At 43.2% G+C, this 15,826-nt stretch overlaps 1 protein-coding gene across 3 annotated transcripts in view; it reads right to left on the reverse strand.

The window, feature by feature from the left end:
• The window catches only part of BZW1 (basic leucine zipper and W2 domains 1), a 17,461-nt gene extending 2,945 nt beyond the window's left edge, over positions 1-14,516 (reverse strand). The window contains exons 1-10 of one of the 3 annotated variants that reach the window (XM_083411790.1): positions 14,239-14,516; positions 11,479-11,552; positions 7,387-7,563; positions 6,120-6,214; positions 5,518-5,583; positions 5,066-5,201; positions 4,357-4,466; positions 4,083-4,253; positions 2,585-2,731; positions 1,204-1,342 (exon numbers count right to left, since the gene is read on the reverse strand). In XM_083411790.1, coding sequence (XP_083267916.1) covers positions 1,204-1,342; positions 2,585-2,731; positions 4,083-4,253; positions 4,357-4,466; positions 5,066-5,201; positions 5,518-5,583; positions 6,120-6,214; positions 7,387-7,563; positions 11,479-11,542 — 1,105 coding nt within the window. In that variant the 5' untranslated portion in view covers positions 11,543-11,552; positions 14,239-14,516. Of the gene's footprint in view, positions 1-1,203; positions 1,343-2,584; positions 2,732-4,082; positions 4,254-4,356; positions 4,467-5,065; positions 5,202-5,517; positions 5,584-6,119; positions 6,215-7,386; positions 7,564-11,478; positions 11,553-13,816 lie in introns of all 3 variants that reach the window. The other 2 variants (XM_083411792.1, XM_083411791.1) reach the window with 2 other exon arrangements.
• Positions 14,517-15,826: the final 1,310 nt, after the last annotated feature.

The following is a 15,826-nucleotide window of genomic DNA, read 5'->3' on the forward strand; positions in this document are numbered from 1 at the left end:
GAGGTTAAGGGGTGATATGATAGCCATGTTCAAATATATAAAAGGATGTCACATAGAGGAGGGAGAAAGGTTGTTTTCTGCTGCTCCAGAGAAGCGGACACGGAGCAATGGATACAAACTACAAGAAAGAAGATTCCACCTAAACATTAGGAAGAACTTCCTGACAGTAAGAGCTGTTCGACAGTGGAATTTGCTGCCAAGGAGTGTGGTGGAGTCTCCTTCTTTGGAGGTCTTTAAGCAGAGGCTTGACAACCATATGTCAGGAGTGCTCTGATGGTGTTTCCTGCTTGGCAGGGGGTTGGACTCGATGACCCTTGTGGTCTCTTCCAACTCTATGATTCTATTCTATGATTCTAAGTCAAACCATGTGTTTTCAAAGCACAGAAGTCCTTAAATGCAAAAAACCACCAGTAAGTTTGCCAAGCCACGTTCCTCATGCTCTGTGGTCTTAGCATTGTTTGGGCTGTAAATTCCACTAGACTTGACCAGTTCATCAAGCAATACATTTTATATGTTGCTCAATCACATCTTTGGAACTGAAGCCTCATTAAAAAGTTAAGGGGACCCCTGACCATTAGGTCCAGTCGCGGGTGACTCAGGTTGCGGTGCTCATCTCGCTTTACTGGCCGAGGGAGCCGGCGTACAGCTTCCGGGTCATGTGGCCAGCATGACTAAGCCGCTTCTGGTGAACCAGAGCAGTGCACAGAAACGCCATTTACCTTCCCGCCAGAGCAGTACCTATTTATCTACTTGCACTTTGACGTGCTTTCAAACTGCTAGGTTGGCAGGAGCTGGGACCTAACAATGGGAGCTCACCCTGTTGCGGGGATTTGAACCAAGGACCTTCTGATCGGCAAGCCCTAGGCTCTGTGGTTTAACCCAAAGCACCACCCGCATCCCTTGAAGCCTCATTAGGACACCCTATTTTCATCAACAGGATACTCATCTACATCTCAAAAAAGTCACTTGACATCACAATGGGGGGCGGGGTTCTGTTAATACTATTGTGGGCAGAAGACTAAGACCCTTTTCAACTGGCATAATGGAATTATGGGATGCAGCTTTCTTCTTTGAGATTAAGACTTTACTGATAAGCATCAGAAGCTACAGCTTAAGTAGTTAAAATGAGTTAAAGAGAGTTAAAATGTTAAACTCTTGAGTGTTCTATCTTCTTTTGCACATGACTGAGTGCTAAACCATTACCTTTGTAGAAGAGCACCACTATTTTCTGGAAGGCTTTCATGAAGTGGATGTTGTCATAACAGTACTCCTGAATCTTGAGCAACAGAGTCAGTTCAGACTGACCTTGGGTTGTAAAGGCAGCAAGAAGAGGGCTGTATTGCTGTGAAGATTATAAGAACAGTTATGTACAGGAAAAAACCCACACATGCTTTTATTCTGATCAACAGCTTCCCAGTTCTCCATAAATGTGCCTTTTAAATGTGTTGGAGAGTTTTTTGTATTACATATGTTGTGCTTTCATTTTGTTTTTTTATGTTGTGAACCGCCATGTGACCTTCAAATGAAGTGTGGTATACAAGTTTAATAAATAATAATGTTTTGCCCAGTAGTTATGCACAAGCTAGCATACACCAGAATACAGCTTAAAATTGGGCTTATCAGAAATCACCAACACGTAATTTGTCCTAAAATGGACATGTACATTTTCAAACCCTGCTGCCAGAAAATGCCTCTTTCATGAAGGGAAAATATCCTGACAGCAAAAACCAGCTGTCTGGGAACTTCTAAGAGGACTTCCCATAGACTTCCATTGAATGAACCTTTTGTCCTCTGGCTGTTGCTGAACTGCAGCTTCTCATTGTTCCTGGCCACTCATGTTTATAGTCCAGCAACTTCTGGAGGGCCCAAAGTTCCCCACCCCAGTCTTAGAACCATGCACCGCCAAGTCGGCTATTAGTGATTTCCATTTTCTTTTACAGACAAAGTAAGATTTTTCGAAATCCAGGAACTCAACATTTTAGGAAGAATGTGAGCCCTACATTGTGGCATTCAGGGTACACTTTCAACGGGCTTACACTGAATGAGATAATAAGCTTATATTAAATCAGGAGAAATGAAGAGAATCCATTTGAAAAATCTAGTTCTCATTTTTATGCAGCCTATTTTCTGCATATCAAGATTGGCAATGCAGTATTATGACTGGGACCGTACAACATTATGCAGCATAGAATATTTCTTTTTTGGGGTTCTAGCCACTAGCTTTCATTCCCTATCCTACTTTCCAGTGCACATTTTGTGCCCAATGAGCAGGTTCAGTCCCATATTGGCCTGTTTGGGGCTTTCCCTCCCTCCTATTTTTTTGGCGGGGGGTGGGGTGGGTTGTGGTGGGAGACACATTTATGTACAACCCCAGCTACATTCTTCTTTAAAAAAAAAAAAAATTCATTTGATTTGTCTGCAAACCTCAGGGTTACCCCTAACATGACATCTGCATGAGCACCTGAAAATTCAGCTGGATACAGAGGGAATGATTAAGTGGCTTTTGCACCCATGCCTGCACGGCAATGGACCCACAGAAGTTTGCTTATATGATATACTTTTTAAAAAATGAACATACAAATACCTTCAAGTGCTTGATGGCTTGTTCCGCTACTAGCTCCTCTTTTTTGTTCCATTCCACAGTGCTCATTACACTGGACCAGATAATGCCTATCACAGTCTGTTCTGATATGTTGTTTTTCTTCATCTCTTCCTTGACATACAAGATGATCTAGACAAGCAATTCCAGGGAGTGTTACATAACATTCTTTCACGTGTATTGACAAGCTTTGCTTAGATTTTCATATATAGATTTCCTTGGGCCTAGAGATTAGCTTTGTTCTACCCAAGCAGTAAATGCTACAATACTTGGCACCGCCCTTGAGTAATAACAACTACTACTACTGATCATTTATACTCCAGCCACTCTGGGTGGCTCCCAACAGAATTAAAAGCACAATGAAGCATCAAACATTAAAAACCTCCCTAAACAGGGCTCCCTTCAGATGTCTTCTAAAAGTCAGATAGTTGTTTATTTCCTTGACATCTGATGGGAGGGTGCTCCACAGGGCGGGTGCCACTACTGAGAAGGCCCTCTGCCTGGTTCCCCTGTAACCTCACTTCTCGCAGGGAGGGTACATTGTGCACCACCTTTTAAGACATTTCTGTCAAGACTCAGAATGGGAAATTCAAGACACAGCTCAAGGTGCGAACATCCATTTCCCCATTCTTTTCTACAGTTTCTGCCTATAGACACAGGCATCTAGCTTCTCCTTCCCCACCCCCATTTTAGAATATAAAATCTTAATACATTTCTCATTGATCATGGAAAGCAAGCACAGAAACTGGGCAGCCCAACTATGGTAGCCTTCCGTCCTCCAAATTGCTTGGATCCCCAGCTACCACGAGCTATCAATGGCTATGCTGCCGGGGGATGGTGGGAGCTCTAGTCCTAAAACACCTATGGTTTGTGCACTGTAGCAACAACAACCAGTCCTTAGGAAGCAAGGTGAAACCAGCCAGCTGTGTCCCAAACGCTTGCCAAGGAAAAGGGATCAAATCCCAGAGCTCCCTGGGCGGTGGCCTTGGAGAACGTCACCATCTTGCAGACCAGCTTTCTTCACAGGGCTTACTGCACAGATCAAGATAACCCAATGCATGCTTTCCTGGACTCCTTGTAGGATGCAAATGTGATAAACACAAGAGCATTATTCACAGGTGAAAAGGCTATAGCCTGAACAGGTACAAACGTATATGTGAGCATGCTTAACTGTTCCTGAACATTATCGTTATTTTCATAATTATCTGCAGTTATTAAAAAAATTATTAAACAAGGTTTCATGCTTCCCACCTTGCTGTCAGCATTTTACATCGTGCGGACATTAGTGCAATGTTAATTCCCCAAACAAACTTGGAAAGGAAATATTGTAACAGCAAAAATTGTTACAGCAATTGAGACAGCTAGAAAACCAAGCTACTTTCACATTCCTTAGTTGCCATGGCAGATGCCAAAGTTATGAAACAAGAGTATTAGAGACCCAAGAGGCTCATAAGCTATGAGCAGAGGAAACCAATGTACTTACATCCTTAAAGTTATCCCCACGTGACATCTGCTCCTGGAGTTCTTTCTGCAGTTCTTTACGAGCCCCTATGCACTGCTGGTTCCGGACATATTCAGAGAGTTCCTTTAATCCTGCATCAGTGAAGTATTTTGTGAAGTGTTCAAGGCTTTGCTTGTTGGCTGGAAAGAGTTCCTGAAACATTGATATTGATTATTTGCGGTGCCCTTTAAAAAACATTGCACATCTCAAATTACTCCATTTTCAGCCCCAAAAACAGATTATCTTATTTACTTACCATCAGCCTGTTGTCCATGTTGACTTTACGAAGGCTAGCAGCCACTGCATTGATATCTTTTTCATTTATCCATGATTTGAACAGTTTTACTGCAAAGGCTGCTGAAACACCTGCATGAGGAGTTGTATGGTTACTTTTAATACTCTTGAAGAGGTGTCCGGCTTAATACTGTCCTACTATCAGATGTGACTTACCCTTGGACCTCCAGACGTGATTGGACTCCCAACTCCCATAAGTCCCATAGAGCACGGCCAATGGTCAAGAATGATGGGAGTTGTAGTCCATCTACATCTGTAGGCCACAGGTTAGCATACAAAAACACAGGTGGCTTTGTTGTCTCAAACCGTTAGCAGATTTTGATAATGAAATCGTTCTTTGTGTATCACTTCCTGACTGGCTTCATGAGGAAAGGTTTTCTAGCACTCTCACTGGACGTGCAAAGGTCACATTAGATGATTAAATGGTTAGGGTTTTGCTTCACTATAACCAAAACAAATGCACAGTCTGTTACCTAGTACCTACTTCAACCTGTGAATCTTAAAAAAAATCTGGGTCTTGTAGTATAAAATTCTGAGAAAAATACTTATATGCTAGGAACTGGGGTTGGACAGGACTTCCACTGGTGAAGAGAAACCTAACACACTGTGCAGGAATACACTAAATATCAAAACAGACAGGGAACACTTCCAAAATAGTTTACCACCATTACCTTCTTTAACTAGATTCTCATTATATAGACTGTTGAGAATTGACGCATTAAGTGTCCCATTGGCCAGAAGAATACCCGTCAGCATGGCCAGTTTGTTCCGCTCAGACTCTGAAAAACCTTTCAAGAATAGCAGCAACTGCAAAGGGTAAAAGGCATAGTCAACACTCTGAAACAAGCGAAGTACTGAAATCATTTATGAATGTTACCATGAGATATAAAGGAATGTATCACTGGAAACAAGAATAAGACTCCCTTTTGCAGAATTTTTATTATAATGACTAAAGTCTTACACGAAGTTTTTGCTTTTATAAATGGGACAGAAATTATTCTTTTTTTCAGGCCCTAAGTGACTAGCCAAGGAATATGTGCACATGCAGGCTAAATGTTTTGCTAAATAGTAACACACAAATCTATAAGGCCATGGTCCAAAAAATAGTTTCAACTTGTAATACCTTTTTGACTTCATCCTCAAAGCCTTTTTCCAGGTATTTGTAACGCCTGATCAGCTTGTTAAAGACCTAAAAGACAAATGTTGGCAATTAAGACTATAGTTTTCATAGAAAAGGTGGGCAACTTGATACCTAGGGGCCATATGCAGTCCTGCTTTCATTTTATGTTCCCCCAGCGCCTTCAGAATCTTCCCCAGCAAGGGGATTCCCCAGAATCTTTGCATCCCAGCAGTAACTTTCGGTCAATTTCCTCATTTTACAGGCTTTCCCCCTCTCTATGTAATTTCAGAACAACTGGAAGAAGCAGTATTTTTACCTGATAAAATCAACTGATTTTTAAAAACCTTTTTCCTTATTATTTGACTTGAGGATAAGGAAATCCCACCCCTCCAATAATCTGGAACACTTTTGTCTCTGGCTGTGCCCATCACTGCTCCGGCTCTGCTCAGTGCCAGCAGGTATCCCTCAGCAATTAAGCCCTCAACAATTCCTGTTGAGCTCAATCACGAACTCCTTATACATGCAATCTTGCTTTTTTGTGGATGTTTATATTGCTGGAAGGTAGAATCAAGAAAAGCCATTTTTAAAAAACCAAGAAAACAAACCTGAGCAAATGCTTGCATCGTTTCTAGGTCTTCCTGTGCTGCAAACACACAGACATCTGTGTGCATCATGTCATCTGCCAGTGTACCACCTGGGGCTATTGAGAAATTGGTGTTTAGTTTTACAAGAAAAGCTAACATTGGCTAAGATCACTTTCACTATTAGAACAGCATTTAAGTTTAATACAATGCAATGTGAAGTAAATCAACAGAAAGTGAAAACCAACTATTTAAAGTTCAATGGCAAATGGAGCAAGATAAAAATCTTTCCCGGTGCTAAGAATTAGGAGCCCCAATTTTTTACAGGGATGCTAGTTTTTCAGGAAAACACTGAAGGCTGACTATAAGCTTTCCATCTTCCTAAATTTGAACTGGATCATCAGTTGTTAACAGGTACCATAAGATACTACGTCACTTCTGTGTTTTGCGAAGCCCTTCACAGAGAAAAGAGGTCTAATGCTATTATATCACCTCCAGGCTTGACTACTGTAATTCACTCTACACGGGGCTGCCCTTGAAGCTGCCCCAGAAATTTCAATGGGTGCAGAATGCAGCAGCGAGGCTCCTCACGGGGTCTCTGCCATGGGAGCATATTCACCCAGTGCTTTTCCACTGGCTCCTGGTGGAGTACAGGGTCAGATTTAAGGTGCTGGTTTTGACCTTTAAAGCCCTTCACAGCCTAGGACCCTCGTACCTACGGGACCGCCTCTCCCGGTATGCCCCACGGAGAGCCTCAAAGTCCATAAATAGCAACACCCTAGTGTTCCCGGGCCCTAAGGAAGTTAGATTAGCCTCAGCCAGAGCCAGGGCCTTTTCAACACTGACTCTGGCCTGGTGGAACGTTCTATCTCATGAGACCAGGGCCCTGCAGGATCTGATTTCTTTCCGCCTGGCCTGTAAGACAGAGTTGTTCAACCTGGCCTTTGGCTTGGAATCAATTTGATTCCCTCCCCCTCTTTATTTTTTCCTTTCTCCTCCCGTGATGAGGCTGCATTTTAAAGTTGTATTTTAATCTTGTTTTTTAAGTTGTATTTCAATCAGCTTGTTTTTGTTATTGGTTGTTAGCTGCCCTCAGCCTGGTCTTGGCTGGGGAGGGCGGGGTATAAATAAAATTTATTATTAATTATTATTATATTCTTGAGGGTACAGAGGCTGCATAATCAGTAGCAACTGAGATCATGACCAATTAATGGTTGGTTAGTTTTAAGATCCAACCATGCAAATACACAGGCATGCTTCTAAACCAAAAACCCCCTCTAAGGTCACTTACCCAGCATTCCACCAGCCACCAGAATGTCAAAGAGTGTCTCTGCATAGCGGCGATAATCAAGTTTTGCTCCAGAAGCATCAAGGAATTTTGCTACTGCTTCCAAGTCACTGCCAGTTTCATTTAAACCTTGAATAATACAGTCCTGAAACTGAGTGGGGTCAAACCTCTCTTTTTCATCTGCAATAAATAAAATATTTTGTGAACATAGTACTATTTATTACACTGTTTTTTAATACAGAGAGTGGCCGCAAAGTAGGTATACAGTTCAATCAATGAAATTCATCACAACAAATTATATGGGTACAAATAACAGACACAACAAAGTGGCAGTTAAATTCAGGCTGGCAGTTGGAAAAAATAGTGGAGCCAGATAAAATTTATTATTACTATTATTACTATAATTTATATACCGCCCTATACCCAGAAGTCTCAGAGTGGTTCACAGAACAAGATAAAAGGATTTTTCTTTACTGATATTGTGAATGATGACAGCAAACTTGAGTCAAGAAGAAAGCAAGCGAACTCTAAAGCAGCATTACCTATTGCTGGAAACCTTTCTTCTTTGAAATACCCTTCGAGCGTCAGGGTTGACCAGGAAGTAGGACACTCAAATCATGCTAATTCACTAGAGAACAGTACAGTAGTGGGTAAAAGAGCCTTCTAGGACTGGGGCATGACACGGCCTCTGTATATGTGAAGTCCCGAACCCAGTTCCCCAGTATCTCTCACTCTTGTTGTACAGGTTCATACTGCTGATACATCAGCCTTTGCCAGCCAGCTGCCCTCCAGCTGATGCAAGTTGGCTATTTGGCTAATGCAAGTTGTAGTCCAAAACATCTCAATAATCACAACACAAAGAAACACAACAAGTTTTGTATATGGACAACTATCACACTGTATGGCACACTGCTGAGACAGAAGATTGGCATTTAATATACTGCACATCAGGGGAGCATATTATGGCCATTTTCCACTTTAAAAGTTACTAGAGATTTCCATTACATTTTGGAGAGCCCATCACCAGGCCCTTTAAATATCAATGCTTTCCCCCTTTTTGCATGATATATGGTTTGGTATTTTTAGCAAAATACAAAACAAACCCTTTTCTGTCAAGAAGTGTGCTTTAAAAAGTTAGCACCCACGTTCTATAGATCAAAATAAAATGGTTCCATACCAGCCTTTGGCTACACCCTTCTTTTTCTGGCGTGGCACCAGTAAATTGACAATAATTACCTGAATTATCAACCAGTATCCAGCCCAATTTTCAGGATGTGGAAGTCATAAGTACAGCGTTCATGACTGAGCAACCATTAAGGTCTGCTTCAATCTTCCACAAACATAGGTATTTCCCTTTCACTTTAAATAGGGATTCTGACACAAATCAGTTTCTTACTGAGCAAGCTAACTCTCACCAGCAGTTCCAAGAGCTATTTCTAGCTCTGGCCATTTTATCACATTCTGGTTCTCTCTATAAAAACCGTCATATGAATGCATTGAAGTTCTCTTTAAACCCATCTATTAAAAAAACAAACTTCATGGGCTTGCTTTCATGAATTTGCTATATCCCTAAAGATCTTTGAATGGCCAGCTTCTCAGCTTCAAATAAGCCACTTATCTGTACTAGAACACAAGATACTCTCACTGTAAGATACCAGAAGTATACAACAGACAGAAAACTAAGGGCCACAGCCACAGCAAATTCATTTTTGGCATTAGTGTTGTCAGTTTGAGCACTCTCTTAAGCCAAGAATATCTGGTAAAAAGCAATCAAAATATCAGCTGCACCTGAAATCTTATTTTCTGTTTTAACCTATTAGCAGTCTATTTATAATGGGCTAAAATTTTAGTACCACCCACAGAAATTCAAAGTTGTTATAGTTGCTTGCTACTCCACTTCTGAAAACATTACATGATGGTAATAATGAAAATTATAAATAAAATTTCTGAAATCATTACATGGAAGTAAATTCCATGAATACAAGAGGATCTTCTTTCACTTATGACATTTAGAACTCAGGTATCAGTTTTCTTTGATCCTCAAGATACTGAGCATTTGTTATCCAAAGACTAATACCACAGTATTATGTCATGTGTGCACTCCAGCTCATCCACCATGTTTCAGCAGATCAAGACAGTACTTATCTATTTCTGCTTCCAGGTCCCACTCCCACCAATTTGTTTATTGGAATTCCACCTTTTTCACTCAGTTCAGTTTCATCCTTTCTCACTTATTTGAGCAGAGCAGTACTAAACAGCAGATTACACTCTTTTCCCTAGAACATCCTGACAAGAAGTGTGCAGCTCCTTCAGTTTCAAAGGTTTAACAAAAGCAAAACAAAAAAGCTGGAAGGTCCACCATAAAGTTGAACATGGATTACAGAAGTGAGTTCAAATAAGACCTTGTATCATGGACCTATCTCAACTCTAAATATTAGATTCCGGGTTCTGGCTCAATGGCAATAATCAATTTTGTGATGTTTTTATGCTGGCACAGAAGTTCATGTGCTATATCTTTTAAGTCATAGGATCAAGATTTGCTTTCACCTTCACAAGTCATTTAACTGAAACCATTCCAAAATAATCTTTAAAATAACGACATTTCACTTTAGAATTCATTAAAGCTACACTTTTCTCTCCTTTTGCTGAAGAAACACTGAACAGACAAACACTCCTTAACATAATTACTACCCACAAGTTAGTATTCCTGTGCTTTCTGGCATGCCACATAGCCAGTTGGCTGGACTATTTATATGTCACAGTAGCAAGAGATATACGCCCTGTGCAGAGGCAAAATTAAGGCCCTTTCCTAGCCATAACACCTTTGAAAGCTCGTAGTTGACCGGCTTGAAGAAAAGTTAAACATAGCACCTACTCATCTAAAACAAACATCTCTCCTAAAGCCAGGCATTAAAACACCATGAAAATTTGAATCCATGGGTACGAATACCATACGGCCCCATGGAGCCTTCAATGTAGGGTTCCTCAGGGTTAGATTGTATTCTCCCTGCTGTTTAACATCTACATGAACCAGCTGAGTGGGGTCATCCGGAATTTTTGAGTATGTTGCCAGCAATATGTTAACAACACACAGCTGTTCTTCTCCTTTACATCTGCAGTTGTGGCAGTGGATGTGTTGGACCATTGTCTTGCCTCGATAATGGACTGGATGAGAGCCAAAAACTAAAACTCAATCCAGATAAGATTGAGGCACTGTTAGTGGGTGGTTCTCTTGACTGGATGGATAGGAGGTTGCCTGGTCTTGATGGGGCTACATTCCCTCTGAAGGAACAGATACACGGGTTAGGGCTACTTCTGCATCCGTTGCTGCTGCTTTTCCCAGGCCTTTGGCTAATGAGCCAATCTATGGCCTGTGTGTAAACTGTGTGTAGATTGTTGTTTTTTGTTTGTTACTATGGTATGTATTTTAGTGGTTTTATACTATCTGATATTGTAAACCACCCTGTGATCCTTGGGTGAAGGGCAGGTGCGGAGGGTGCATACAGGATTAGACAGAGAGGAAGGGGGGAAAGTCCTGCTGCATGGGCATAAGTCTATTTCACTCAAGCACGGATGCTGCTGGATACAACTTGCAGTGAACAATTTTGTTCAAGTTCAGTATGTGAGAACATCTGTGTCATATAAATCAAAGGCTGCAATCTGATTTTTAAACAGACTAAAAACCTGTCACTGGGAGACACAGGAGAATGGGTTCATTAGTTCACTGGCTTTAATAAAATTAAGATTTTAGGTCAAAGTTTATTTTTGTTTAAAACAAATATTTTTATTTTAAAAGCAGGTGATAAGTGAAGAAAACAACAACAGGGATATTGATACTACTCTCACTCTTGCATTATACGTAAGACATAGCTGCCTTAATATAAAGCAGGTATAGTTGATCAAGGATCAATCCTAAAGACTTTCCACCAAACTGTCAATGCAGCTTTCTGTGTGTGTGTGTGTGTGTGTGTGTGTGTGTGTGTGCGCGCGCGCGCAAAAACACACACAGTACAGACCACAATCAAACTTTCTCTCAGATGTCCAACTGTATTAGACAGAAACAATTTAATTAAGCATACATATAATTAGGCTTACCTCTTTTCCTAGTTTTAAAACGCTGGCCTGATAGCGTTGGCTTTTGCTGCTTTTGATTATTCATAAAAGACACCCTATGGAAAGAAACAAAATTTTCAAGATGTATCAGTTAAGCAGATGATCCCTAAGAGTTTGGGAAGACTTCAGTTAAGCATCTGCCAGCTATTGGCAACATCCTAAAAATGCATCTTAATGGTTTCCTATTTTATTTAAGTATTTTTTCTACTTTAATGTTTGGAAACATTAAGTGTTTACAAACCTTTTCCTATGTTTCAAAATACATAACAGACCTCGGGTTCTATGATGCCTAAAATTGAGTAAACCTGGGCTGAGAGATTAGAAACATGCTGTTTTTCTCTTCCTCCTTTCCCCCTTGCATAAGAATTCCCTTCTCCCTTTCCCAGTTGGTTCTTACCACAGTTTTCCCTAAGATCTAAATTGAACCAACTACAGTATGGTTAGAACAAATCAAGCACTGCCTTCAAACCATGATCTGAATCTATGGTTTGAAGACCAAATACTTTGACTTCTGAGTAGTTGATACTGGACCAGCAGTTATCAACACATCAGAGAGCTGGGGCTGAGACCAAGAGACTCATACCTATCAAGCCTTATTAATGAACTTGGGGTCAAACTTAACTTGGAATCAGGGGACTTCCAACCTCATGATTTTTACCAGTACTCTGCCTAAAACTAAGTAAGGCCATAATTAAGTCAGGACTAACTCCTTGACAAAGTGTTCTCTTGTGGGTCCTTTCCTATGTCAGTGGGCTCCAAGCACTGCTGGCTAAATGGTGCAGCAATCTTTTTGTTTCAGTGCAATGCCTCACAGCAACACTAGGCTAGGGGCACTGTGAGAGATTTTAAGTTGGTTAGATCCAGTCGCCTGACACTGCCTGCAGTGAGATGAATCATAAGATGAAAGTATCAAGATAGCCAAGGGGTACATGGCTATGTCCTCACACCTCGACTTCATAATTATAAGTAAAAAGAGAGGCTATCAGTCCAAACGTATTAATTGTATGTATAGAATCCAGCCTTAACACAAAAAAGCAAAAGCATGAACTGCATTTAAGGCTTCATGGGAAAAGGGAGGGGTTGGGGGGGCAGGCGGAGCAGCAAGAGTATCACAATGTTTAAAGCCCTACCCATTCCAGATTAAACTGTAAACAAGAACGAGAGGGGTATTTTAAAGGGGCATTTGTGGTCCTCTGTATACCCCAACAAGGCTGTAGTCCTATGAACACTTCCCTGGAACTAACTGCACCTGAACAAAATGGGATGATTCTGAGCAGGTGCGCTTAGGATTACAGTACCTGCTCTTCCAAAAAATCATAGCTGTCTATACAACACAAGGCAGGGCCAACATTCCTCCTGCATGCTTCTAGGTATTGGGGTGTGAATGAAGTTTTGGGGATGGGCCAAAATTTCTCAGAATTCCTGAATGCATTCCAGGAGCATATAGCATAACCAGACTGAAACTAGCTATCCTCTTTCACGTTTTGGGGGTGGCAGGGCTTGGATTTTGAGGGGACCAAACTTACCAGCAACCCCATGGCTACTGCTTAGCTAGGGGAAAGCCCCCCCCCCCAAATCGCATGTGCCTTGGAATAGTGTTACATCAGGACAGAGTATCAATTCAGGGCGCCAGGGGAGAAGGAAAATAAGACGCCCTTCACACTTTTGCAAAAAATGCAGGGGGGGAATGCAAAAAGCTGTTTTATCCACAGGGCTCATTTCACCCATCCTCGTGGTATTTAAAACCCCTCCTTTCCCCACCATGGTCTCTCCCAGAAAAAAACAACAACAAAGAGTCACGAGCGCATACAGATTTTGGAAAACGTGCCAGCTAATCATCTCGCACTGAAGCAAAAAGGCTGAGAAATTCTGACACTCAAGGCAGTAGAAACACTGAGATCATTGGACCCTACTGAACTTGAAGCGTGGGAACCCCCAACAAAAAAATTATAATTTGGCAAAATATTTGGATTTTGTGATCTGTATTTGTACAATTTGGAATACGCGATGTGATGTGATTGGATTGTTAATATGGAAAACTTAATAAAAAATATTTTTAAAAAGAAGAGAAATTCTTTTCAAAATGAAATCGCCAAACGTTGAGTCCCCTCCTCCTCCTTCCCCACCAGGCGCCACCCACTCAGCCTCGGGAGGCGTCCCCACCCTTCACCCCCCTCAGGAAAGACACCCCCTATCTACAAACACGGGTAGGCCGTGTGTACGTATTTTTTGTGTACGCCTCGTGCCGCTGCCTGGGCCGGAAACGGGCCTTTTCCCGGAAGGCTGTTCCCTCAGCCTCCCTCCCTCACGGCCTACCCACCGAGCCCTCCGGGCGGAGGCGGCCGCTGCAGGAGCTGGAAGCGATGGCCCCGGAAAGGAAGGGAAGGGGGAAGTCTCCCGCTAGCGCCGCCGCCCCGGCTAGGCTTGAGTCCCGCGCTGCTGCCCCTCCCGGCCGCCGCCACAGCCGCGTCCCCTCCCTCCCTCAGCGGCGTCACTGCCTAACAGAGGCCGCCGCTTTGTTACCCGCCAGGCCGGGCCGGGCCAGAGGGCGCGGGCGAGTGAAGGGAAAGGAGGGGGGAGGAGGAGGAGGAGGGGAAAAGCAGGCCCAGCAACCGGCCCTGCCAGCGCGGCCGTTACGGGCCAGCCTCGCGCCGCGCTCCCCGCCCAATCAGCGCCCGCCAAGCCGCGTTCTCTCCCCACCCCCCAAAGCTATCAATCCCGCCGCGCGCCTCCGGGCCTCACCGACTTTTAAGGCAGGAAAGGAACGTCCAAGGAGCACGAGCTTGACTAAGCGGCGCGACGGAGGACGGAGAAGGCGGGCGGTCTGAAGCGGCTTCAAGTCTCCACCCCTTTTCCTCCTCTTCTACTCCCCTCCCCACACAGACTCCCCCGCGAGGAGAGGAAACCACGCGAGAACACGCGGGTGACGGGCAGGAGGGAGGCGAGGCTTGCTGGGAAGGAACTATTATTCACAGCCGCCACACCATGGGGGGAGGGGGGAGAGAGAAGAGAAGCGCGTCGTGCTGAGGGTCGAGTGCGTGAGGCCGGCTGGGCCTAAATGGTTTTTTATTATTGTAGGGGTTGGTTGGTTATTTCCTCATACAGAGAGGGAGTTCAAGCTAAAAATGAAGCAAGTGTGTTTGTTTTACCCTACCCCCGTTTATTTCGGAAATGGGCTCGTCCAGCTCGCCCCCTCCCGAACTACGTCACGTAGCAATGGGCTGCGTTCCCTTGGGCGGGGTTTGAAACGAGACTCTGCTCCCCGCTTCCACCTCCCCTCCCTAAGTGGACGCGTCCAGGTTCGTCCTTTTCCGGGAATAGCCGGGATACTTCGTGGCGCAATCCATTGAGCAGAAGTAGGGGGAGCCAGGTGGTTATCACCGTAGGAGGAAGCAGCCCAGACTTTCTGGTTTGCTTTTGAAGTTTCGTCTGTCTATCTCGCAACCATGAGAACTTGCAAAATAAATAAATGGTGCTTATGACTTTTATTGTTTCCGCGTTTCTATATGTATAGTCTACATGAGATTCCTGCATTGCAGGGGGGTTGGACTAGATGACCCTGGGTGCCCCTTCCAACTCTACAGTGATTTGGTGGCAGCGGTTTCCATCAGCCAAAGGAAAAAGGGGGAGGGGAAAATATGCAAAGGGTCATTTACTTTTAAACGCAGTCGGGCTTTCTAGTGCGAGGAAATCGTAAATTATCTGGCGCTTCCGGCACTGTCCATCATCATCATTAATAATTATTCCCGTGTTGCAGGTGGGGTGCAGGATTCGAGACAGATCACTCATGCCTTCATTACGGGCTGGAGCTGAAATTGGGTTACAACAACCCTGCTCTGTAGTCAGGTGGTGTTATCCTTACGGTTGGCACACCAGCCAATGGCCTGGCCAAGTTGTGTCAAGCTGAAATGCATTTGTATGACTTGATCGTGGCAAGGTAGCTCATGTTTTGAGAATGCTGCTGTGTAGGGCGAGTGGAGGGTTAATGCTTTGCTTTGCTATCGCTTTTATTGTTTTTTAAAATATTGTGTTTTTATGTTGCGAACTGCCCTAAGATATACGGATAATGGGCTGTATACTAATTAATTAATTGCATAATAGGTGGCAGCTTATCATTTTTGTTTCATTATGGTATCACGTGTCAGCGAGCGTGAGATATGCTTGTGCCCTAGGCCTGCAACATTCGGGAGAAAACCGTGCAGGGTAGCAAATTCTATGGCAGTACAGTGGTACCTCTGGTTATGTACTTAATTCGATCTGGAGGTCCGTTTTTAACCTGAAACTGTTCGCAACCTGAAGCACCACTTTAGCTAATGGGGCCTCCCGCTGC

This window comes from Podarcis tiliguerta (assembly GCF_965153285.1).
Source record: "Podarcis tiliguerta genome assembly, chromosome: 1".
Classification (NCBI taxonomy): Eukaryota; Metazoa; Chordata; class Lepidosauria; order Squamata; family Lacertidae; genus Podarcis; species Podarcis tiliguerta.